A 27938-nucleotide genomic window follows, 5' to 3' on the forward strand; every position below is an offset into this window, starting at 1 on the left:
AATTATTTTGGATTCGAAACCAGCCTGAGCTACAAAGTGAGTTCCAGGCCAGCTTGAACTGCATAGCAAAACCTTGTCTCAAAACAATATATAAATAAAATAAAATAAAACTAGGATGAGATCACATGTTCCTGCAGACATTTTCTTACATAACTGCACATTATGAATGCATCAAACAGTTTGCTGAGAAAGGATTTAAGAAATCTAAACACATAACTAAAAGAAAGAATAGGATTAACCACAAGGGGGAAAAGTCCAGCTTAATTGCAGTAGCAAGACCCCAACAATAAAATTCCAGTTCCAAAACAAAAAAAGCAGTATATTCTCAAGATTCCCAGTCCTACCAGCGTATCTCCAAAATCCTGCTAAAGTATGACACTTTGACCCTTGGCTAACTGTATGGTCAAATTAGTAGAGAAATTAAAGAAATACGAAAGCAAAGCATAAAGCGGCACTACAGAAAAAAGACAGATGCATCTGTATATCTTTACACATTCAGATTCTTCATGATACCAACAGTGTCCCGCTTACCTGAATAATGTTACCACATTCTCATTAGTTGCTAATACATCCTCCTCTGGAAGCATACTCAAAATGGCAGCTTTCAAGAACACATATGTTGCCTTGAAGAGAAAAAGAAAAGGAGTTTGATGACATTTTTAGGTTATGACATGTCTATTGGAAAACCAGAAATGACCTACAAATTTCACAGATTTCATGTTAAGCAGCATCAAAGAAATCAAAAGAAAAACTGTTCTAAATGAGGATAACAGTTTTCAATTAATTCAGACCATTTTCCTATCATACTCAAGGATGAGAAATTGAGAAGAATAAAGAAAAGATCATTATCTCATTCTTCCCAACTTTCCACAAATGGATCAAAGTAATTTAAATAATCACAAAAAGTCTGTCTACGAAAAGTACCAAGATCACAGTATTGATATGTAATAACTAAATACAAGTGAGTTGATCTTCATAATAAAATCTCTGTTAGAAACTCTGCAGATGGCTTTCAAAGTATGTAACGCTGAAGACTGTGCTTATGAGTGAGTAGTCAGGACTTAAGGGAAAGTTCCCATATAGCTGTGCTGAGGAAAGTGTCAACGTCATATGACTGAACAAGCAGGCTGCATACTTATTAGCAAACCGAAGACATTAATAAAGGCACTACACTATACCTTGGACCATTTACTCTCTTTGCAAAGGAGATCTGAATAGTAATATGCCTGCATCCAGTTTTGTAGAAACACATTAATCCACATTAGCTCCCAGTAACAGAGATGGTGAAACTGTTTCCATTCTTCTTGAACTGAAATGCATTTTCGAAATATCTCTTGTGCCTACAAGTCAATTGCATAAAGATGATCATCAGATATTAGACAAGGAGACAATACCCTAATAAAAATACATACAATGCTTCATACAAAAAGAACAAAATTATCACTCATTAAACCACTCAACATGATGATGTGTTTCTTTCCTTTCACAGAATGATATAGTTAAGCTCTGTGTCTTTAAGTTGGTGAGGGGAATCAGCACTTTTCAACACAGGACCCAGGAAATTCCATTCCGAGGAAGGTATAAAGTATCAGTCCTTTAAGAAAAAACTGACTATAAGAAATTGAAATTTTCTGTTAGGCAAAATACACTGCAAAGTTCCAGGAACTAGACAGCCTAAGAGAAGATATTACTATCTACGTAACTAGCAAAAGGTTAACTAACCCCGATCCGACAAAAAATTTTAAAAATCTTTTAAAAGACAATTCAATGGGAAAGTTGATAATCAGGCAAATAAAGAAAGAGATACATTGTCTACGGCCATACCACCCCGAACGCGCCCAATCTCGTCTGATCTCGGAAGCTAAGCAGGGTCGGGCCTGGTTAGTACTTGGAAGGGAGAAGAAAGAGATACAAACGACAAATACACATATGAAGAAATTTATAAATGAGGTAATATAGATTTAAAACTTAGAGTATCATTTATCTCACTGGCAAAAACAGAAAAGAGAGAAAATTCCCAGAGTTGACAAAGAGGATTAGAAACAAGCATTCTCACATCTCTGGATGAGTTTAAGATATAAGAATCTGAATGAGAGAAATGAAAATTAAAACAACACCAAAATTCCATCTTATTCCAGAAGGAAGGAGGATCATTAAGAAACCAAATGATAACAAATGCTGGCAAGGGTGCGGGGGTGGTGACCTTCTACACTGCTGGGGGGGATGTAAACTAGTGACCATTACGCAAATCAATATGGAGATTTCACAAAAAGCTAATGGAACTGCATTCAACCTAGCTATTCCCCTTCTAGGTGGCTTCCGGAAAGAATCAAAGACATTATATTACAATAATATATGCATTCCCATGTTTATAGCAGCACAACACATCATAGGTAAATCTTGGAAGTAGACTGTCTGTCCATCAACAGATGAATGGATAAAGAAAATGAATTTATATACAATGGAGTACTACTTTGCCATAAAGAAAGATAAAGTCGAATCATTTGTAAGAAAATGGATGAACCCTGAGACCATAATATATTAAGTGAAATAAATAAAACACACAAGCTTAAATATAGCATGGCTTCTCTTACATGAAAAAACCCAAACTATCAATAGACAGCAAAATAAAAGATAGTAGGAAAGAGAAGATAGATCTTTTAGAAAAGACAAAGGAACCATGAAATGTGGAGATGGATTAGAAAAGAATTAAAATGTGTTGTATCCATGTATCAACTCTGTAATAAACATAATCATTATATACTGTAAACTAATAAAAATTACTATTAATAATAATTACTGTACTAATAAAAATTAAAAAACAATTGGCTGGATTTATCAATGCAAACAATTCTGACACAGAAACCCTAATGAAGACAATGTGCTTCTATCAATAGACCTGCTCACATATATATGCACAATGGTGTTTACAACATCACTGAAGTGGCCAAACAGCTAACAACAAACAATAAGCTATTTTATTTCATTTCACTTACTTATTTCTTTATTACTGAGGCAGTCTCGCTACATAGCCCAGGCTAGCCTCCAACTCAAAGTTCTCTTGTCTCAGCCTACTGAGTGCAAGTTACAGGCACACGCTGTCACACCAAGTCACAGGGCACAGTAGTAAGTAAAATATATCTTCCCCAAAATATGAAGCCCAGCCATGAAACAGAATGACAGAGATTTAGATAAACTGACCCGGAGAAAGATTCAAGTTGTATGACAAAAACAAGAGAAAAACACACTGGATCTCCTTTGTGTGAACAAAAACCACCTATGAGTATGTGTATGGAAAAGACTCTCCACTCTCACGCTTCTTCAAGGGAACTGGTGAACAAGTCCCCTTGATGAGGAGTCCACCTATGGTACAGTGGGGCTGTACCTTCTACAGGGTCTAGATTCCACTGTCAATGTGGGATGCAGAAATTGGTAACAAAGCCTTTGGAAACAGTTTAGACAGCCCGCCTGTTTTATACATACGTCCTACCCCCATGTGCTTTATGTGCTAATTTGCATTCAGGGAATTTAACATATGGTACAATATGTATACACAAATTAAAATTTTGGTTATTCATTGTTTTTTTCTGGACCATATAACCCAATTTACTTATGTTAAATAATTGTGTAAGGCAACTGCACCACACAGAAAACTCCCTCAAGTAACTCACACCGCAAAATTACCTCTTCAATGTTCCCTTTCAGCAGCTCAATGCGTGCATGGTAAAACAACATTAGTGAGCCCTGCGGAGAAAAGAAGAAGGCACAAAGTTCAGGAGTTGGTGCTGGCTGAGTAACTATGGCTGAAACACACACGTGAAATGCTAAGCATACATTTGGAAACTGCTGGAGGAAGGGTGCAAGGAGACGCTCTGCTTCCACCACATTCACTTCTCCTGTACCTAGAAATTCAACAGGAAAAGCCTCAGTGTTCAGGAAACATTGCAGATATTATCACTAACTCTCCAAATTTCATTCATTAACAATAGCAAAGACTACTGATGGAAAAGATGAGAACTACCATTCTGTTGTTGTTGTTTTTAACATATGGAAAATAAAGACAAGTCTCATCAGTGACTTGACTTTAACACAGCTTTAGAACAGACGAATTCTTAAGAACAGAAGAGGTTAGCTTAGATTCCTAACTAGAATTTCTGGTTTTAATAAGCAATATTAATTTATTTTAGTCAAAATATAATTTTCTACAAAAAAGAAATTTATATGAATATGATTTGAACCAATTACCTTAATATGTACAGAAATTTTAATTGAGAAAAGATAAAAAAGTCTGTGAAAGAATCAAGCCCACCTCCTCTGCCAAATGTCACTATCTTCCAATGCTTACTCCAAAATTTTTTTAAAAAATAGATAAAGACCAGCAGTTCGTACTGATTTTTTACAGATTAAAGATAACCAACTTGCAATGATAAGGCACAAAGTAACATAAACCATACCGAGTATCAGAGAGATGTAGGTGTGGAAAGCCAGGATAGTGAGGCAGCACAGCGGAGATCGCATGCTTCTTCCTGACGCACCTTCCCGCAACTGCAGGAGGCCCAGCTCCTGCAGGAATGAAACGCATTTTAGAAAGACAAAATTACGACTGGAAAACTAATTTGAAAACATTCACATGCCAATTCATAGTATCCGCCATCCTCCCAAAGGCGGGCTTTATCTCTTTTTTTTTTTTTCTTTTGAGACAGGGTTTTACCATGTACTTCAGCCGGCCTTGAACTCACTTTGCAGGCCAAACTGACCTGAAACTCCCAGCGATTCTCCTGCCTCAGCATCCTGAGTGCTGGGATTATAAGCATACACCACCGTACCCACTGGGGTTTATTTTTTTAAGAGCTTAGCATAATGGTGGCATCTAACTAGAAACAAACTTTAGGTTTTAAACTGGCATAAGACAGTGTCACAAATTCTTTTACCTCATGTGACTCTAGGAAGAGAAAAAGGTAGTGCTCATCTCACATAAATGTTATTTATATCATTTCTCTTACTATATATACATATATATATATATATATATATATTTTTTTTAAACTGCCCTTAAATTGGTTCTGATCCTCCTGCCTCTGCCTCCTGGCATGACAAGCATGCATCACCACACCTGGCTCTTACAATAGTATTAATTTACTAAAATATATTGGGGATCTAAATGAAGGCCACAAAGGTACTATGAACAAACATGGTTCTACATCTGTCACATAGATAAGATATCACATGAACATATAATTTTCTCAGAATACAGTGAGTGTCATAAGAAAGATGAATAAATGATTCTGAACTTAGGGATATTTCAGATAAATGCCATCTACTGTGTAAGGCTTTCCCTGATATTCCTGCAATGGCTCAAAATATTCGTAAGTTTTGGGCATGTAAATGGACCAATTTAGAGGAAGTACTAGGAAAATAAAAAGTATGAACAGTAAGGCCAAGAACACTGGCTAGAATCAGATCATGGAGACCTTGGAGTAATATTACAGTCTGGACTTTATTCAAGAGGCAACTGGGAATCACTAAAGAAAAATGGTGAAAGATGAATGATTAAAGATAACAGCGAACAAACATAAAGTCAAAACAGAACATGTCACAAAAAGAGCATGAAAAACATGGACAGTGGAAGAAACAGGAAAAATGTCATAATGTCTGGTATTTGTTCTCATTATGTTTCAAAACCTGCTTTTTGACTGACAGAGACAGCTCTTGGGATACAGCAACTCTTGTAAAACAGTTTTGAGTGTTATGATTAATGCTACATATTCACACAAAAAAAATTCATGGGAAACAAATTTCTTCACTTTTTTGTACAGTGAGACTTGTTAAAAAAAAAAGAACAAATGGAAATCCAAAATACTGCAACTATTTTAACCCACATTATCACATCTGTTAAAATTAAACTATTAGAGCAATCTAGCCTAATTTCTTCATTTTATAGACAATAACTCTGGAATTAATAAAATATTAAGATAGTTTTAGCATACAAGAATAATAAAACCCAACAAGCAGCAATATTAGCAAAACATAATTTTTTAACTCTAGGTAAGACAGGAGGGATTTTTAATTTTCAACAACAAAAAAAAGCCATGCCTAGCTCTTGATATGATCAATGATCAAAAACCAATAGTTCTTTATTGTCCTGGAAACAAACTGCCAACAATTATCATGTCAGTTATGAGGACATGTTACACTGTTCTCATGGTCAGTAAATAATGTCTTATCTTCCCTGTCGAGTAAAATAAAATTAAATTTATACCCTGTTTCCAGAAAATCCAATAAATTCTAGCAATTTGATAATCCTTGCTGGTAAAAGGGACAGCATCTGTAAGAAAAGAAATGTAAGTGTACTTATGTGTTAGTATATTTAATTGGGGACAAATAGTGAACTACAAATGATTTACAAGTTTTTATGCTTCAGTAATATGAAAAATTAGAATAGAGTTTAATCCACTAGATACATCTCAATCATCACATACTATAATGAGCATTTATAAATTAATCTTGTATAACAATAAACCTTAAAAATTTTTATTTTTTCTAAAAAGGAAAAAATTCGAGACAATAACTCTGGAATTAATAAAATATTAAGGAAAGATATTTTTAGCATACAATAAAGACCCAACAAGCAGCAATGTTAGCAAAACGTAATTTTTTAACTCTAGTTACAAGTGAGATTTCTAATTTTCAACAAAATGTGCCTGTGCTTTCAATAATTCTGTAAGGAATACTGGCTCAGTAACTTTTATGTGTAACAATTCATTGACAAGAAAACGCTTCCTCAGTGCCCACCAGCAGACAAAGTTCCATTTAGATTTTTTTCTTAGAAATCAAGAATGGTTGTGTTCTGCACAATACGCAGGCACCGCTTGGAAATGGACATTTGAGGTTCTACTGCTGCTTTCTGGGCATCCCCAAAGCCTTCCAGCAGGCAGAACCGGTGGCAGTGCACTTGCTGACACACTTTGTTTTGAAGCAAAAATGCCCAGATATGCAAATATGTACTGATTCATGCGCTGTGGACAACTGTTTTGCTAGATGATCAAGGATTTGGAATGAAGATAACTGAAAACTGGTGACAAGCAAGCCTGGGGAAGAAGTTTGTGGATAGAACTCTCTGAATAGACAAAAAATATAAGATAACTTGTGTTCCATATGAATGCTGTGGATTTTAATAATCAAATGTGTATTGTGCCCCATTCGACAGATAATAGTCAATCTCCTTCCCCAATCACTAATCACCACAAAATAATCTCATAGCAATGCAGTCATGGTGGCCCATACACTTGTGGAATGATTCTCTTTACTTTATTTTCCTAATAATTCTAATCAAACCTTAATACAATTTCTAAATCTCTAGGTAGACAAGAATTTTTCCCCCAGTACCGGGGGTTGAGCCTATGACCTTCATTATACTTGGAACTATATCTCCAACTCTTTTTTTAAATTTTGAGACAGGGTCTTACTAAGTGGCCCAGATTAGACCCTAACTTGCAATTCTCCTGCTTCCTGCCTCTGCCACCATGCCTGGCTCAGAACTTAACAGATATCTATTCATACTTTACGTTTGTCCAAAGATCACCCAAAAATGATTTCTCAAGTTACATACTCACACTTATTTTCAAACCCAGAGCTTCTAGTGTCATAGCAACAATATTTCTGATGTGAAAATGGAACTTGATTCTAATCCCTTGTCACTAAAACCTCACAGGGCTCTCACCTCCCACACTGTACTCCAAAGCTACTCCGAGCACGTGGCAAACTCTACAGCACAGGCTGCCCAAAGCCTCCACAGGTTCAACACCACAGGGAAATTCACCCACTTTTGCCACTTAACAAACCTGAGTGGAGATTCAGAATGAGGCCTGAATATAATACAAAACGACTGAAAACTGTGGGCTCGTCTACAAAAGTTCTGATTTCTGTATAATTACTTTCTTACCAAATTAAAGGCTCCTGTTCCAAGCTTGACGCCCCCTTCAAACTCATAGAAAAATTCTTGTTCATGTTTATTCTTCTGAATTACATGCAGAATAGAAAGACATTCTCTGAATTGAAGGAAAAGGTATAATATAAGCTTACTATGACTTTAAAAAATAAATGTTAAATCAAATTTCATGCTTATATACTATAAATGTCATCACTCAAAATACTACAGAATTTTTAAATGGATTATCCTATGCTGTCTTTACACTTAAAGCTACAAAGTAGTAATCATTCAGGAAAAAAGGGAAACCCATTTTTACAGTGTTTAGCAGGACCAATCTTTCTGAGTTTAAAAAACAGAGGGCCCACACATCAACAAGCATGAGCCAGGCGCCACAAAGCCACAGCTCCGTATGCTCACAGCTCCTCAGCAGCATTTTACAGGAGACTCCTGAGAGTGCGCAGTTCTGAGCTATGCACACCTCCCAGCCCACCCCTCCTCTGAGAACTGAGGAGCTGCCAGCAAAGAGATCTGAATTTCAGCGTGACTGTCAGGGTATCAAAAATAGACCAGGTAAATTAGAACTTGTTAGTAGGAAAGGTTGAAAGAAGAAACCAAATTCCATCACAGCTACATAATCTTTTTATTTTTTCCTGCTCTATTCATGCAGATATTTCCAATTTCTCACTTTAATTTCTTTTCTATATATAGTAAGTCCTCGATTTATGAACATATGAGTTAAAAACTTTCACAGCTATACTGTGTAAGACCCAATTTTGTCAGAGAGGAATGAATCCAATTTATGAACATTCTCCAAGAATGGAATCCATTTTTAAGTAGGGATTTACGTATTTCTCTCTTTTCCATTCACATCATCTCCTAAAAGTAAATACTTAATCAGAGGAATACAAATTAAAATAATGACAAAGATATAAAAATTGGTATTGAATGGAATTGCTTATCAGTTGAACAAATACATTTTTAAAAGGTAGTAAGAAATATCACCTAATGTGATGCAATTATATGAAACATGAAACTTCATTTCCGATGTTTTCTAGCCAAATACATTTAACCTGAACATAGCAAGTCTACGGACCCAACTTTCAGTTAATAAGAACAACAACAGGTTATAGGATTCAAGTCAGACTCCTACCAACCCATGAATTTGCCATATGGTCATTTTCCCTGGGCCATTTACATCATATTTCCACTTGCATTGTTTACAAGGTACATTTTTTGTCATAGTAAAATGATGAAAGTTTACTTAATCAAGTTAATCTCTCATAGTTTCTAGTCTTCTGTCATACCAAAAATAGGCCTTTAAAACTGACAGCATTTACCCACTAATATTATTCCTACCATATTTCTGATATAGATTTGCACCCTGACTTTAGTCACTGAAAAACAAGTTAAACAGACATTGAAAGAAGCCCTATGAAATAACTGTCCAACATTCATTTAAAATGCCAGAGTAAAGGGGCCAGGGCTCAGCGGCTTAAATGCCTGCCTAGCAAATGCAAGGTTGTGAGTTTGACTCCTGGTTACTCCTCCCCACTAAAAAAGCCAGTCATGAAAGACAAAGAAAAACAGAGAAACTTCCTCAGATTAAATGTAAGGAAATCTAACGGCTACATGACTACACTCAACATCCTAGGGTAGATCTCAGACCAGAGGAGATTTCTAGAGATTTGTGAGTAAAGGCAGTGGATAACACTGTCAATGCTGGTTTCCTTACCTTAATAATTGTATTGTGGTTCTGCAGAGTACTAGTAATATGAAAATTCTTTGTAATAACTCTGAAATTATTTCAAAGAAAAAAATTAAAAATAAATGTTCAAAGGTTTTTAGTGTTATCAAATAATTTCTTTTGTTCTCTACTAATGATCTTTTAAAATATTTTAATATCAAATCTATATGGAATTTTTTGTATTAATGGTCTTTTTTTCTTAAAATGAAATCAATTTTATCAAAAATGTTTAAAATATTTATTTCTTCCCACTGTTTTGAAAGAGACTGATCTATAGGGAGATACACTTTGAATTCCCAAGTAAATGTCTGTGTGTGTTTACACGTACAGAACCACATATGTGCACACATACCCATGTAGTTTGTTTTAAAGACTGATCCATTCCACTGATATGCCTTTGACACAATAGCACTTTTGAATTCTTTTTGTTATTATTTTAACTTTTTAAATTCTGCTGATTGAAAAAGTAATCCTTTAGCCTTTTCTGTCGTCTAAAACAATACTTGAAAGCCAGGCACAGTGGTACATGCCTGCAATCCTAGAGCTTAAAAGGCTGAAGCAGGAGGATCATCGTGAGTTAAGAGACTACCCAGGGCTGGCTACATAGTCAACTTGAGGCCCGCCTAGACTACATGGTGAGACTCAATCTCAAAACAACAAAAAATTTAAAAAATATAAAACAGTATGTCAGTTTCCCAAAATCTAAAAGAACTCTCTCCACCTTTACAGGATTTGAGTGGGACACATTACAAAATGATTTTGGGCAAAAGCAGCTCTTAAAATACTAAGTTTTGCCTGTTTCCAGCAATAGCAGGGCAGCTTATGTTAGATTAACACACCTGAACACATGCCCAGTCCACTCAATGTGGGATACACAGTGTTTAAAGTCTTATTGGCTTAAAAATCAGAGTACAGAATTCAAGACTGTCAAAGTGGCTATATAGTAATGGGGAATTCCCACATCTGGAGGAACCACGTAGATTGGAAACACTCAAATTCTTGACTCAACCATATACTATGTGAACACTAGGCAAATTCCAAGGAAAAGCACAAACAAGACAGCAAAAATAAAGAAGCAGAGATTTCAGATGCTGGTCACACTGAGAGTAATAAAAGTTTGCAGTCTATATTTAAGCAAATTAAATGCTTTTTAGGACAAAAAGCTATATTGTTCAGAGAAAGGATAACAGAATATAGAAGCTCTGCAATAACTCAATATCTAAAGTACAATTTTAAAACCTACTGACCCAAAAAGAAACAAAAACAGACACATTCTGACAGTCAAGAGAAAAAGCAGTCAATAGAAACTGACTCTAAGTGACCCAGGTATTGGATACTGTCCAAATTCAAAACAAAAACATGTTTCAAGCAAACAGTGAATCAGTACACAGTAAGCAGGTCAAGCAGACTAATATTATAACTGGAGTCTCAGAAGAAGAAGAAACAGGGAGAATTGGGCAGAAAATACAGCGGAACCTCAGGTCACGAACTTAATTCATTGCCCGATATGGGAAAGATGGATACTGTTCACATTCATGTGAGGAAAGATGGTCACAGTCTTGTTCGTCACTCACCGCAGTTTACAAACTAAAACAAAATTCTGCCAGACACTTCTGTTTCTGAACCAAAACATTTGTGAGCTAAGGTGTCACCATAAATATTTGGGGAAATAATGGCAAATTTCTCAAAACCACACTTAAGACTTAAGAAAGTCAAACTGCTGAGATTTAAAGATACAAGTCTTCAAAGAGCCAAGAGAAATGTTAGTAACATTGGATACGGAAAATAATAACACAAATGACAACTGATTTCTGATCACAAATAATGGAGGCTTTAATACAATGGAATGACAATTTTAAAGCGCTGGAAGGAGAAAAAACACCCATGAAGATGAAGGGGAAAAAATTTTTTTAAATAAAAGGGGGGAAAAAAGAATGCAGGAAAAAAGTAAAGGCAATTTCAAACAAATGAAAATGGAATTTGCTGAAAGTAGACATACATAAGAAATCCTAAATTCTAAAAGTAAACAAGTATAAAGTACATTAAAAATAGTGAACATAAAAGAAAATAAAACTGTAACACATGATTCTATAAAGCAAGTCTCACATGGTATTAGGGATTTTTAATATACATAAATACATCACATATCATCATAGAAATAGTGTAAAAGACAACAAGTAGAAAATGAAGCAATACTTGTGCCAAGTTTTTATATTTTATGTGCAGTGGTACAACATTACTCTAAAACAAGTTTAAAATCACATATAATCACTACCATGGCTGCTCAAAAAATGAGCTATAATTAAGAAGACAAAGAATTACACTAGAATTTTAAAATTTTTATTAAATCAAAAAAACCACAAACAATGAAGTAGGGAGACAGGTGAGACAAATAGAAAAAAATAGTTTTAAGTATAAACATCACAAGTATTCGACCCTCTGCATCTTCAAGATACATAAATATATGACAGACTTAAAAGAATATATATCATGCAAAGACTAATTATTCAAAACTATGAGCCAGCGCAGAGACACATGACTGTAATACTATCTTCTCAGGAGGACAAGTAGGGGGATTGCAAGTGCAAGGCCAGTCTTGGCAACTCAGCAAGACTCTGCCCCAAAATACAATTTTAATAAAAGGGGTAAAGTACAGTACAGTGGTAAAGCATCCCTCACTTAGGTCTCTAGTACCAAAGAGAGAAAAAAAAAAAAAACTACGAGTGGCTAGAGAAGTATCAGAAAAAAATAGACTCAAGATAAGGAATATTACCAGAGTTAAAAGAGGAATTTCATAATAAGAATGTTAATGTTAAAACAACTATAAACATGTATATGCTTAACAACATACAGGATTTAAACATACAAGGCAAACACTGACAAAACTAAAGCAAGAAATACATGACTCCATTTTGACAATCAAGAGATTTTAAAACTCTCAGTAAATGACAGAACTAGATAAAAATCAGCAAGTATATAGAGAAAATAAGAAGATAAAGAAAACATTGTAAACCAGCCTCACTATACATGCAGAAAGGTCTACTGGTAGAGCAATTCTAGAATCTGTACCAAAATACACCTGCCATTTGAAATGTATAAACTGTTCTTAGCTGAGATAAATTATCTAATCAGAAATTATGTCATTTTCTTTTCCACTATTTTGCCTTTAAACTGTATTAAAGCTTAACTTTGTTCTGTGGCACAGAATAAATAATCAAAAATCAAAGATGATTTTACTAACACCAAATCAAAAACACCTAGTTACACTAAATTTTTACAACTTTCAAAAAACAAAGTACTTTAAGCATAAGAATCATGTGTAAGTCACATTTTGCATTTTAACTTACTTATATATTTGGTAACTTGTTCTAATTTTCAGTCCACCTTTAATGAAGTTGATCATATTTTCATCCTGAAAATAATTCAATTAATAATTAGAGAACTTAGTGAAAAACATTAAACTGTCCTGACAGTTGCAGATTTGTATAATTAGAAAAAATGTTTTGAGGACATAATTTCAAAATTAACACATTCTTCTTGCTTTATATTTGAAGTGTCTTTTTGTTATTCTTAAAAGTTAGAAAACAACAAAGAGAAAGAAATTTTTAATTACCACATTACTTTAGTTTCTAAGAAAGTAATCCTTACTAATCAGGAGTCTGATGAAGTTCAAATCCATATATCATCACTAACTGACCAATTTTCTGCTGGGTTCAACAGAATCTAAAGTAGTTGACTTCAAGGATTCAAGGTTTTCTCTCTACTGAGTAAAAGGGACTATTTCACGGGGTATTTAAGCAGATGGTCTATTTAACATTGTGAATTTCATTCATAAACATTTCTAGACCAAACATATCTGGTCTGAATATTGAAATGGTTGTCAATGACGTGGAATTTTGTTTTACTGGGGCAGAGGTGGAGGAATCACTACTTCTCTTTGCTTGGTGCTCATCAACATTCTAAGAAAGTCTCTTTTTTTTTTTTTTTTTTTTTTTTTTGTCTTTTTCCTTTTTATCGGTACCGGGGATTGAACTCACAACTGCCTGCTTGCAAGGCAGGTGCTTATGCTACTGAGCTAAATCCCCAGCCCCGAAAGTTTCTTAATAAATTATATTAAATAACCACTTACAGTCATTCTAATAGTGCTAAATAGAAATAGTTCAGTGTTCCACACTTCCAAGGAGATGGTTTCTCTAGTCTACTGTTATTGGAAAAATTCCTTTCTGTTTATTTCCTATGCACTTGAACATTCTTCTGAAGGAAAAAAAAAACACAACAACAAAAAAAGCTGAATATAGTTTTATTAGCTAAATATTTAATATTCTGATTATCATAAGAATCAGCAAATACTACATCTGCTACTCAAATATTTATATTCTTATTTTAAGGACTCGCACAACTGCACAAATTCCAATACTAACCAGGAAAGAGTTTCTTCAGAGCCAGGTGTGATGGTACATGGCTGTAATCCTAGCACTTGAGAAGCTGAGGCTACTGAATTATTGCAAGTTCAAGGCCAGCCTGGGCTATACAGTGAGTTCAAAGCCAGCCTGAACGACATACCGAGACTCTGTCTCAAAAACCAGTAACAACAACAAAATGAAATTTCTTTAGTTAGATTAAAAAATGACTCTAATAAGAGTATTACATTTCATGATTTACCAAACATTTTTAGAATGCCTATTCCACGCTAGGGACCTTACCATCGTACAAACAAACCAAAGCAATGCAGTGTGCTAAGGAATGGAGGCATACACAGGGATGGAGGCATGCACAGAACGAGAGCATTGAGAGGGTCAGAAAAGCCTCCTGGAAGTACCCAAATTTAAAGCACAAAAAAAGTAGTGGAAGTCACCAAATCAAAGGAGGCAAAGCAGAGGCAAACATCATAAGCAAGGAAAGAAAACTCAGGGCAAGACTGGGAAGCATAGGTGTGATGGTGTCCCTGGTCACCCCTGTATATATATCAACACTGCGGAAGAATCTACTGCAAAGGAGGGAGTGGCCAACAAGGAGGAAAACCACCTCTACCTGTGTTGCTCAAGTATAAAGCAGGCCCCTGTCAGCAGCACCTGAGAACACGTAAGTAGAAAAGCGGGGGCTTGGTGGGAGGCCCCAGTTCAGTTCAAAATGTCTTCCCTATTTGTGATATTCTGATACAGAACACTGCCACAGTTGATGACAGCTACTAAAGACTGACAAAGTCCCACTTCTGAAAGGGTACTCTGTTGCAGAATGAAAAATGCGATGAGGGTAAAAATAAATTAGAGTCGAGAGGTTGCGGTACAGTCCAGTCCAGGCAAAAGGTGCCCAGTACCTCTAGTTGAATAAACAGGAAAAGACAGAGCTGTGAAATCTTTAAAAGATTAAAGCCTGAATATCAAATGACTGGATATGGGATTATGATGAAGTAATGAAAATCACAGATATCTTTAGATGTTTAATTGGAAGTCACCAGACACAAGTTTTTCAATCTAATATTTGGCTATCAAATCCCTATTTGGAAAATATGTCAGAAAAAAAATACGCCTCTGTGACCAGCAGTATAATATGCTACTCCATGCTCTGACTGCTCTCATCAATCAGCCTTGTAACACACAAGGTCTTAGGAAACACCACAGTGATCCAAATTTACTGAACCAGAGTCCAACCTAAGAGGTGAATTTCTAGAAGAGAACAGAAGTCACTCTCAAAACAACTGAAAAGACTGAACTTAATATAGTTTCCATCTTAATGCCATATTTCCTGCTGCCTCCTTACAATCTCGACCCCACTCACGTAGCTATCACTACCACATGAGGCCACCATGTGAAAATCTGTTTCTGAAGTAGTGGAATATGCATACACAAGATAATGAGGTAACAGTTCCTAGAAGTGAAATTAAAGTGTCTCATAAAAATAATTCACTGTTTTATTCAGTGACTTTTAAAAACTCTTCTTCTAAAGGAAAAAATAAAAACGAGAAAAGAGAATGAGAACAGATAGAGAGAGGAAAGAAAAACCTGAAGGATACATGACAGTGTGCCCATCTACGCACGCTTCACTGAGCTTGGCTGCAGCACAGGGCACAAGAAAGGAATGGCCATAAATTAAAGACTCTCTCTGCGTGGGCCACTCCTGTGAGCAGTCCTCTACCATTTCGAGGGCAGACTGGAATACTCTCAGGGAAGCACAGAGAAGCATCCTGAATTAGGTGTGACATTTGCAAGGCAATTTCTTTAAAAGAATGTGATTCCCAGTAGACTTAAAAATTGGAAACAGAGTCTATGTATTTGAGTAGGAATAAAGCTCTTTTGATTTTTTTTTTATCAGTGAAAATTTGTCAAAGTAACATGTACCTTTCATTACCACTCAAGTTAAAAGAACTAGAGCACCAACACAGAATGAGCCATACAGTTTTATGCAGTATTCTAAGCCAAATGTTCATTACCTGCACAAATGTGAGCGCTGCTTTCTGTAGGAGACACTCGGCGTAACAGATTTCGGCATGCATCTCCTCTATTAAAAACAAATACAATTATATTAAGGAAAATACAATTTTCACAGTAATTGCTCTGAAAAGTTCCAAAGACAGTAGATAAATAAGCCCAAAAGAGACACAAAAACCTAGACACTGGTATTTCCAAAAAGGGGAATAGTAACCTGTTCTTGGTCCTACAGTAAGATTTCCCTATGATGTGTGAAATGTTCAGGGAAGGTCTATTGCTCCCATTCAAAGATTATCACAGAGTCAGATACTTGGCATCAAAACCCAAATTCAACTCATAAAAGGAAAACAAAATTCAAAAGCTTTAAAAGAAAGAAAGACAGATAAACTAAGCCAAGTGTGGCGGCTCATGCCTGTATTCCCAGAACTCAGGAGGCTGACGCAGACAGAACTGCTGAGAGTTTGAGGCCAGCCTGGAATAAATAGCGAGTTCAAGTGCAGCCTGAACTACATAGCAAGATCTTAATTCAAAAACAAACAAAAAGACACAAATTTAAAAAGAAAACCACTTTTTAACAGTTACATGAAAAATTTAACAGTTCTAAACACTAAAGAAACTACATTAAATTTATGAGTTCTAGCTTCTAATCTATTAGAATCATGACAGTGACTACACACATTAATCTAAAAGGAAAGCAGCAACTCTGAAGGACTCTCTGAAAAAGCACCACCCTGCATTCCCAAGTCAGGACTCTGCAGGCAAAAGACGACTTGGCACAGAGTTAGCACTATCCCAGTTTTAGGTAATTTGATTAGTTAGGTAAATGAGCCTGAAGGAAAGGCTCTGCCATGTGTTAGCTATAGGACCTTGCATAAGCTACTCTCCCTCTCTCTGCTGGTTTCCGCATTTATAGTTCACTAATAATCTCACTACTTTGAATGAATCAAATGAAGATGAATTAAATGAAGCACTGTAGGTACATAGTAAATACTTGGTAAATGCTAGCTATAAGGATTACTGCCCTCAGACCATGTCAGTGCTTTCTGATACAAGTTGAGAGTATAAAACATTTTTATAAAAAATAACTGATGAAAAACTGAAATGTTAATCAAACCAGATAAAAACATGCTCTTTCATTTACACTCACACAACCCACTGACTCTCATACATGAGTTCAGCTTCTTGCCTTGCTCATATTCCAAATATTCAATTTACAAAGAAGCAATTGTGGACATAAGATAGGCAACAGCATGCTCACAGACAGAACTAAACCCCTGCCAGGCAGAACTTGAGGACTTACAGCCACCGGTATACATGCTACCAACAGCCTGAAGAGTCATGGTCACACTCAACCATGGCTCCCCTCAAAATGTGTCTTAATTTTCTCATTGTCTTCAGTGGTTTTATTTTTACTGTGTCACCTGAATAACCTCTTCCTAGATTAACGAAGTAAGAGCTGTTTGGGGTTATTATTTCTGAAAATTGGCTTGGGAACAGATTGCTGGCATGGGACACATACAGAGAAGATAAAGTCAGTGCCAGTTAAGACAGCAGAAACAAAAGCATGGAGCAAAAAAATCCAGGCTCCTTTGGAAAAGGGAAGCAGGGCTCCGTTGGATGTAGTATAAGATGTATCAAGAGAGGAAAGGGCAATGAGGCTAGAAACGTCAGCTGGGGCTAAATTATGAAGGACCCTGAATTCCAGACTCTCGGCTTTACTCAGGAGACCTTCCTGAGATCTGAGCAGAGGCTGAGGAAATCAGGATAAGCTAGTAACACGTGAAGCCAGCATTGAGGATATAACAGGAAAGCAAAGATAAAAAGCATGCAAGTATGAACTCTGTATGCTGTGTGTATATATTCTTCATATTCAAAACCTATTTCAAACAATCATTCAGTGCAATCCACCAGCCTGGAGAGAAGAGCAAGCTCCTAACAGTTTAATGAAATATATTCAACTTCCATAGACAACCAAACACTCAAGGATATAAATGGAAATTACCAAGAGGAAAACAAATCACATACTAAAGCTACAATGTTTTGACATGCTCCCTTGAACACAAAGTCTGTTTGGGTTGTAGTAACAGCCAAAATCACTGGAAATAAAATGTAACTTAATTTATAAAAGTCTTACATTTCTTTGTGATTGATTTACATTGAACAGTTTCTTAGTTCTCAAAGTTAGTCACTGGGCACTTATGAGTAGACACTTGCCATAATAGCTCTGTTTTTTTATTACTACATGTTCGTGGTACATACTGACTACATTTATTGTGGGAGTTGGTACATGTACTTCCCAGTCCTCTGAAGGAAATAAATGCATGATGCACTGAAATGTTCACTAAGCACAGCTTTTAGGTATAAAGTCTAAATAAACATATTTATGTTTGATTAGTAAAAAGTAATTTTTTATTTTAGTCCAGATTTCCAAAAGTGTTTATTCAAGACAATTATAAACAGATAACATAGTATCACTTCTTTTCAAGATTTTTAACATAGGAATAATTCAACATTTCCCTCACACACAGGCAACATATTTTGTACCCACCTGCAGGAGAAAGTGTGGGTTCAGTGGAAAGACTTGTGGTTTAGGAAAAAGCAGATCAAGTTTAAATCCTACTCTGATATACAGGTGAGCCTGGCCACTTATATATTCTCTCTGAACAGTTCCTGGTTTACAAAGAGCAGGATACACAGATTAGATTTGTTAATGTTAAAGAAAACACCAAGAAAGTTTGCTTTTCTGTTGTATTTGTTTTCATTTTGCATGCAGGTGATTTAATGGGAACAACACCTGTAATAAAGAATCTTGCGTGACAGTAGGGGAAAGAAGACTGGGCAGAGGAAAAGAACTGAGAAATTCCATTTAATTTTTGGAAAAGATTACATATTATGGAAGGTTTCACAAAATAAAACCATTAAAATTGTATTATTTAAGATCTAGCTGCCAATATGAAAATTCCGTATCTCATGTTCATTTGATAAAACTTTTTTTCTTTTAGTCTTTAGCATTTTGATTATGATGTGTCTGAAAGAGACGCTCTTTGCATTTATCCTTTTCAGGTTTTATTGAGCTTCTTGAATCTGTATAGTTTGGTCTTTCAACAAATTCAGGGGGTTTTTCAGACACTGTCTCCCCAAATATTTCTCAGTCTTGACTTTCTTCTGTTCTTTTGGGACTCCAGTGACAAGAATGTGAGAGCTTTTTGTCATAGTTTCCTGAAATTGTTCATTTTGTAACCTATTTTCTCTCTGATGTCTAAACTGGGTAATTTACATTGGTTTTCCTCTAATCTACATTCTGATATTGAACCATCTACTGAGCTTTTTTTTTAAAAAATCCTGGATATTGTACTTTTCAATTCTAAAATTTTCTTTAGATTTCTTTTATGTCTTCCATTGCCTAGATTTTCTAGTTTCCCATTTGTTCCAAGAGTATGTTCATAGTTATTTGTGGGACACTTTTTGTGACAGTTGCTTTAAAAGCTTTGTCAGATAACCTCAATATTTATATCATTTGGTGTTAGGATTTATCTATTTAATTTCTCATTCAAATTGAGATTTTCCTTATTCTTGTTTTTCCAAATAATTTTGAACTGTATCTTATAAACTATGTGTTTTGAGACTGTGGCTTCTGTTTATTTTGCTCCCCCATGTCAGTACATACTGCTTATGCAAATGAATGGGTTTCACTCTGACAGATGTGTACCCGCATATAACGAACTCTCATCACTCCTCACCAACTCCCTCCACTTGCCCTGACCTCCTTAGTTTCACATTTTTGGGAATGGTTTCAAAAGGCATACATTTGATCCTATTTTCAATCATATCTTTTTAAAATAAGGTATTATTATTTACATTCACACAAAAAATACGATGTCATTTTTCCTAAAACTAAGGTTAAAAAAAAAGTCAATGTCACTTTCATACTACAAAGAAAAAGTAAGTCAGGATCACGGGGCCAGGAGAGAAGCCATATAGCAAGACACAGAAAACAGAATACAAGTGGAAGAGTCAGACTTTCTGAGAGCCTTATTTAACCTTCCACTGACCCTCTTTAGAGAACTTGAGGCCTGCTAATGCCAATTTTCCTTTTCTTCTCCCATCAGACAGGTATATATTGACACTGTAACAATATCTGAGGAAGGCACATCTCATTCCTCTAGCATAAACACACAACCCTCACACTCAGGACCTGAAGATCAATTTCTATTCTTATAGATACATAAAGGCAATTTCTGGAGAAAATGAAGAGGGTTTCAGCTGCCTAGAGTGACCAATGAAGTATCAGCTAGTGCTACCATGGTTTGGAAGTCAACATTATGCCCTCCTAGAGAAAGTCATGAAAATGTAAAATGTGTTATAACCCTCTCAGTAATCGACATTCTAAGCTCACACCATGCAAATGGTCCCAAGTTCTCTAATTTCCATAATAAGCTAACTACATTTGCTTAATGAAATAAAACTTTGTAATAAAATGCACTTTAAAATGTGTCGCATCTTTCCTTGACCAGTAAGAATGCCTCTGACAATAGTTTCCAGAATGATTCTAGCTTTAAACAGATCTACTCCTAGGGTTCTGTGTTTCCTCCAGAGGACAAGTTTGACAGTGAAAACATATGCTTAAATTCTCTTGGAACGCTAGAAAATTTTCTTCTGTAGGATAACCTGGATGCTCCTTCCTGTAAACCTTTCCTACTAGAGCACATTAATAAAACAAGGCTGATCCTGAAACTTTTACTGTAATCTCTAGACATTTTTTGATTCCTGATTTTCCTAAATGTCCACAAACTGAACATTTTCCATTCTGTGAAGCATTTTTACTTTTTAAAAGGTATCAAAATTACTTTTATTTTTGGGAAAAAAACTTTAGTAGATGTAGAAAACTGAAACTCTCATAGAAGGATGGTAAGAATATAAAATGCGGGGTTTAGATCACGGCACAAGCACCTGCCTGGCAAGCGCAAAGTCATGAGTTCAATCTCTGGTAACAAACAAACTCTGTGTGTGTGTGTGTGTGTGTGTGTGTGTGTGTGTGTGTGTGTGTGTATGATGGCATAAATTTTTATAGAAAAAATGGCAATACCTGTAAATATTTCAAATTTTCAAACTGTCTATTCTAGTAATTCTATACCTAGAACTCTATCCTATGGAATATTTGAAAAATGCTTAAAAATATAGATAAAAGAATTTTAGTTCAGCATTATTTGTAACTGAAAAAATAACTATGTAACAGTCTTCCAATAGACAAAAAGCAAATAAGATATGATATGATATACCCTTCCTGTGTACTATTACTACCTAGCTGTCAAAACACTATGAGGTACAATAGTTTGCACTGACCTCAGAGAACACCATATTGTGGAACGGGTCCGATATGACTGCATGCTTGCAAAAAGTAAGCAACATAAGAACAACAACGAAAGCCCTATGTATCCTTTATGTGTACTTTTGCATGCATACACTGAAAAGCCCACAAAGCTTCAAAATCAACCATTAATAATGCTTACGTTTGAGATAAGTATGGCAGGGAAGAGAAAAAGACATTCCACTTATCTACTTGAGAACTGAATTTTTTAAAAAATAGTTTAATCATGTAAATGATTCTTACCTTCACTTAGCTGTTCTAGCGATCCTCGAGAAAGGAGACTTGAGAAAGATTCTACAACTGTGAATTTTTTCCTATATCTGCATTGAGTAGACAAAAGATGAGAAACAGAAAAAATATGAACAAATCGAACTAAGCCCATTTTCATTTGACATGTACATCAGTCACAATCGCACCAAAGAGTCACCAGCTAGAACTCTAAAGCCCAAAGTCTTCAGGCAGATGCCACCATCTTCCAAAAGTGCACACTCAGCTCTTGGCGTGGGCTAGCAACTATGGACACTCAATTCATGTTCCCAAACACATGTGTGGACAAACACACATGCACAACTGAGTGCTAAACCTACAAAGGATCTTCTCTAACCTCTACAGCTAAAACCAGTATTTATCTAGAGAGGGTATCCACCAATTTAAAAAATGGAATTATAAAGCACTATTTGGAAATGCTCTTCATTCTAACAGCTTACAACATAGTTGCATAAGGATTAATTTTACCTATGTCAATAGCCACCAATACTAGTAATAGCTTATATTAGGGTTTTCCTATACAATACAGCTTAAAATAAAACTAAAAAAAAACCTATCACAATTTCATCAATCAAAACTGTCCAAATATGACCATCTTAGGTGAATAAAATATTCTCCTCTGACTATGTAGTATCTTCCACATAAAACAAATACGTTCCTTGCTTGACTTGGCAGGCATACAGTACTACTAAATCTCATCTATCTCAGGAGCCCCTTAACAGGTGCTTACAGCTGAACCCACTGAAACCTTCCTCTGTAGCTCAAGTCCCAAGATATCAAAAAAAGTAGAAAGGTCAGGGGAAGAGGGTCTTCATGCCTGTAATCCCAGCACTTCAGAAGGCTGAGGCAGGAGGATTGCAAATTTGAGCCCATTCTGAGAAATTTAAAAGATCCTATCTCAAAAAAAACTTAAAGGGCTGGGAATACAGCTCAGTGTGGGGATCCTAGACTTAAGTCTCTGTACCAAAAAAAAAAGTGACTATACAGATGCCAAACAGGAATTATACTACATTTCCTGATAAGAATTTTTTTGAATTACATTAAATGAAACTGCAAGAAGGTTTGAAGCTGAAGTTATTTACTGTAGCTCTGTACAACCTCAACCACGGAGCTCTCAGTCAGGCAAACAAGTACCCCTTTTATCACACAGGCATAGGGATCTGAAGTCTTATCTCAAATATTTAATGATTCAGTCATACTTTTGGCAGGTTTGCAAGGCGTCCTTCATGGCAGAAATGCCATTTTGAATGTCCTGTTGCTCAAAGGTCATGACAGCCTGCAACACCACAATGGTACTATAGCCCAAAGCATGGTACATACTCTCCTTGGCCCTGGGGAGAACATAGGAAATTAGTTCATTTCAATTCAACAGGAAAAAAAGAAGAAACATTCCAGGTTTTGTCAGATACTAATCATAGAAAATTCTAGTAAATTCATGCCCTGACTTTCACAGAAGTATTCTTCACTTCTTTACCACAGTCACTGAAATACAGACTGAGAAAGGCATGCTCTTAGAAACTCCGGAAGCAAAGGACTTTGCAGTTATTAAATTCACACACAAATGTTCCAGGCTGAAACACAAAGTAGACAGCATGCTTTTTCCCTGTTCAGCACAAGGGGGCAGCCTGAGGATTCATTTCCTAGGAAAGGTTTCAAAGCAAACCAGTTTTTTCCAGTTGAACATGAGGCAGTGTACCATCTCAAAATATAAAATAAATGCTAAAATAAAGGCTGGGGTAAATGGATCTTGTGACAGATTCTGACATCTTTTTTGAAAGAAAAAGTTTCATTTAAAACTCCCCCTCTTCTCTCCAGCCAAAAGACCAACAGGGAAGCAAGATTTCTATAATTAGATCAGCCATGAAGGACCAAGGAGAACCTCGAACCTTGTATCTGGTCTAATTGCACTGAGATTCCTGTTTACCGGTCCCGATAATTCAAATTATCAACTTATCAGTGAGAAACAGCTTCAGGAACCTAAGGGTATTCATTCTAACATACGGCAGATTCCCAGGTTGTGAAAGCATAACCACTTTGTTTTGAAACTTTTTATGTTATTTATAATGTTTAAAATATCAGCACATAGGACAAGGACATGGCTCAGTGGTACAGTGCTTGCCTCGTGCTCCAGACATACGGGGTTCAATCTGCAGTACTGCCAAAAAATTACTACAGGGTTTCAGATTTTAACTTAAATGTTAATGCACAAGAGCCTGCTGCAGTATAATACAAACACAAGTGACAGCCCACACCGTTCTTTTCCCATGGAACACACTAAGCATCCTTGGGTAAATAGGCAGTGCCACTGAATAGCCTATTCAAATGAACCACAAGGAATAAAAGCTGACCAAAGTTAATCATTAACTGTGGTTCCCAACTTCGCGTTTTTAAGTGTAAATTCTTGCAAGAGGAAAAAATAGATTCAATTGGAAAAACATATTTTAGCAGTGACTCAGGCATAAATAAAAAGACAATATAAAATAACTGAATACAGAGCTTAGTTTTTTTTTTCATTCATATTTTTCATATTAGGACTAGATGACTATCAGTGGAAGACAAAAGGAGACTTTTTTGAATAAAAATAAATAAGGGAAAATCAGAGATAAAATGAGAAGAAGACAGCCGAAGAAATAGAGGGAGAACTAGTAAATGGAGAAGATAGCAGAGAGTCAAAAGAAGAGACAGAAGTTTGAGGGACTAAAAAAGGAAAGGACAAATGAGACAGGCTAGGAAAATAGAAGTTGTAAACGAATGTCAGGAGACAACATTGGACAATTTCCCTTATACCATGGCTATACCATCTACCTTATCATTTTTTTCTTAACATCTGAAATATTAACTGACTAATCATGATCACTGCTACTCCAAATCTTAATAGAGTTACAAGCTCCTCAGCAGATAAATTAATTCAAATCAGGTTCCCCACCTGTGTGCCCAAGTAATTGTCTAGAAATTTATGAGATGAGTTCTAAGCTTCACCTAAGAAAATGACTATGTTCAAAGGCACAAAATAAGATAATTTGTGAAAGCTACGGTCACACATAGTGGAGCTGATGACTGTGGTCAAAGTGAGAGCTACTAAGTAGGTTGAGTTTGTTTGTGTGGTGTGTCTTTGTGTGTTGTTGTTTGTTTGGAGACAAGGTCTCACTACACAGTTCAGGCTGGCTTTGAACTCACTATAACTGATCACGAGCTCACAGTGATCCACCTGCCTCAGCCTCCTGAATGCTGGCATTACAAGCATGCCACCACATCTGGCTGCCTGAGCTAACGTTCTGTTGACCAGTTTGAAAATTTGACAGTTACTATCAATTGAAGTTAAATTGCTTAGCTTATTTATCACATAAGTAGGAGATCTCAATAAAATTTCTATTATCTTCTTTTTAGTACCAAGGTTAGCATCTTCTAGTTCTCATTTCAAAGGAAACTTTTTTCAATGATATTTAAGAGAAATTACATACAATGTTTCACTCATGAAAATAAAACTGAAGCCAGGCATGGTGGCTCATGCCTGTAAACCCAGCACTCAGGAGGCTGAGGTGGGAGGATCATTGGAAGTTCGAGACCAGCCTGGCTACAAAGTGAGCTCAAAGCCAGCCTGAACTGCATAGCAAGACCCTGTCTCAAAAAAAAAAAAAAAAAAAAAAAAAGACAAAAAGGAAAAAGAAAAAAGAAAGAAAAAAAAAAACTGACCTACAAGAGTATAACACATGACAATATTTGAACAAGTATGGTATTACAATATGAGAATCAGAAATTTTCTACTTGTTAAATTTGAAATGACAGATCCCCTTTTATTCTAATTCCTGTTCTTTTTCTATTGGTATATGTTAGTAATATATAATAATTACATAATTTAAGTAACTAAATCAGACACACAAGCTTAAATATCACATGGTTTCTCTTATATGAGAAACTCAAATTATAAATACAGGGCAATATAAAAGAAAGATAATAGCAAGCAGGGAGATAATTTTCAAATGGAAAGAAGAACAAGAGATAAAGGAGGAAAAGATGATTTTAAAAAAGAAACGGGAAAAACGGATATACAGATTTTGCAAATGGGAAGGGGAGCAAGAGATGGAAGGAATAGGGAGGGAGAGGCAGGGTAGGGGACAAAAAAAGAATGAAGATGTGCAATGCACATGTACAAGCTCCTAGCAGCAAATATAATCATTCTGTACTACAAACATGTACTAGTAAAAAGAAAAATAATCACATAATACACATACTGCATCCTAATAATGTCACTTTCCCTTTCATTCCTCATCCCTCCCTCCTCAGATTCCTTCCCATAATCATAAAATCTCTCTGTTTCCTATTATCTCTCTTTTACTTTCTTTAAATGATTTATATTGGGAGTTTCTTACCTAAGAGATATCATGAAACATTAGCCTTCTATGTCTGATTTATTTTACTTAGTATCATGGTCTCAAGAATCATCCATCTTCTTATGGAAATCAATGTAAAAATTCCACAAAAACTATAAATAGAAATTCCATTTGATCCAGGTATACCTTTTCTGGGTATTTTCTCCAAATAGTCAAAGATATCACAATACAATGATATATGCATATCTACTTTATATTTATTAGCACAAGTTTTATGAGCTAAGTTATGAAAGCAGCCTATACACCCATCAACAGATGAATGGGATAAAGAAAATGTGGTAAGTGTGCACAATAAAGTACCACTCCACCATAAAGAATAAATTTGAATCATTCTTAGGAAAATGGAGGGATCCTGAAATGACATTCCTTAATAACTTTAAAGCTGAACAGTAGTAAGGTGACTCAACCTTGTTAGCTTATAAATATTTAAATTGAAACAGGTAAGTTAACTTATAAGCATGATATCAAAGAACTATATGAAAAAAATTATCTAAAAGTAATAATTACCATGGACGAAGCAATTCTAAGGCATCTGTAAATCTGTTACTTAGAAATAAGTTCAATGCCATTGCACATTCTTCTAGACCACTCTTGAGATCCACCTTGGTTGAAGATAAACTAAAGATCAAGAAAAAAATACAAAGAATTGTTAAAACTTTCACTATTAGCATGCTATCCAAGGCAGTATGTATGTGGATTCTGAAGAAAGAAAGGCTGTAATTCAAACTTTGCCACTTCCTAAGATAGCAGCAAAGGGAAGTTTTCCTGTACTCACTCACTCCATGAAGGTTTGATAATCTCAGTCATTAAAAAGTCAGCTATGAAAGCCAAGTACAATGGCACAAGACTGTAATAGCAGCTACTCTGGAGGTTGAAGCAGTAATATTGTAGTTCAAAGCCAGCAAAGGTAATTTAGTGAGACTGTCTCAAAACAAAATTTTAAAAAGACTAAGAATGTATTTCAGTGGGTGAGTGCCCCTGGATTCAATTCCCCATGATAAAAAAAAAAGTACACGGTCTCTTGGATTCATCCTGTTTCATTCCCACCTCTCATGGGTGGCCCAGAGTCTAAAGATTGGCTTCTCCTACTGCCCCAGCAATCTTTCCCTAGAATTCATTCAACTAATTCTTACAGACAACATATCTGTCCAAGTGCTAGTCCTACAGCAACAAACAAGACACACTGGATCTGGGGCCCACGAAGAAAAGAAAGCAGACTTACACAAATAGGTCAGTAACTAAGATCTCTTAGGTTGGGTGAGTAGTCTGGGACAGAACCTGATTTGAGGAGCAATGATGGGAACATGAACAGAGCGCCAACATAATTAAGGAGGGTCACAGAAAGCTTTCCAAAAGGGTAAGCTCTGAGTGCTGTACAATGGAGTCGGCCATGAGAATTCCTAGGTTGGGAGCAGAGGAGTTCTAATTAGAAATTAGTGAGCACGGTAGGGAGTGGGAGAAAATGAGGACTGAAAACAGGCTAAAGTCATAAAGGTGGAGGAGACAGATTTTGTTCTAAGAATAGAAGGAAGCACCGTACGGTGCCTCAGAAATCCCACTCCCTTTCTAATCAGCCCTTCCTTCTGTCCCTCTTGCCTCCCACCTGATCTCTAGCTTCAGTCCCACAATTTCTCTGTAAGGTTACAGCACATCCTTTATTACCAGGAAATGAGCTGTGAACAGATACTGGTGCTCTTGCCAGCCAAACAACTGCCTCTGCATCTCAGCTGGCCACATTATTATCTGGGAGGACATATCATGCCTGTCCCAGCTTAGAGGGACAAACAAAAGCAAGGCCTAACCTAAAACA

At 35.9% G+C, this 27938-nt stretch overlaps 1 protein-coding gene across 3 annotated transcripts in view; it reads right to left on the reverse strand.

Moving 5' to 3' along the window:
- Ttc39b (tetratricopeptide repeat domain 39B) overlaps positions 1-27938 on the reverse strand; it is a 124357-nt gene that overhangs the window by 21782 nt on the left and 74637 nt on the right. For all 3 annotated transcript variants that reach the window (XM_013155089.2, XM_003472248.5, XM_013155090.3), the window contains 12 exons: positions 26636-26746; positions 22937-23068; positions 21714-21790; positions 16105-16172; positions 13022-13086; positions 7943-8048; positions 6260-6325; positions 4455-4563; positions 3835-3902; positions 3685-3744; positions 1179-1340; positions 532-623 (listed from right to left, as the gene is read on the reverse strand). In XM_013155089.2, the coding sequence (XP_013010543.1) occupies positions 532-623; positions 1179-1340; positions 3685-3744; positions 3835-3902; positions 4455-4563; positions 6260-6325; positions 7943-8048; positions 13022-13086; positions 16105-16172; positions 21714-21790; positions 22937-23068; positions 26636-26746 (1116 nt within the window). The remainder of the gene's footprint in view (positions 1-531; positions 624-1178; positions 1341-3684; positions 3745-3834; positions 3903-4454; positions 4564-6259; positions 6326-7942; positions 8049-13021; positions 13087-16104; positions 16173-21713; positions 21791-22936; positions 23069-26635; positions 26747-27938) is intronic.

The sequence above is a fragment of the Cavia porcellus genome, unplaced genomic scaffold, assembly GCF_034190915.1.
Source record: "Cavia porcellus strain 051 isolate PalLab524CR breed Dunkin Hartley unplaced genomic scaffold, mCavPor4.1 scaffold_1, whole genome shotgun sequence".
In the NCBI taxonomy this organism is placed as follows: Eukaryota; Metazoa; Chordata; class Mammalia; order Rodentia; family Caviidae; genus Cavia; species Cavia porcellus.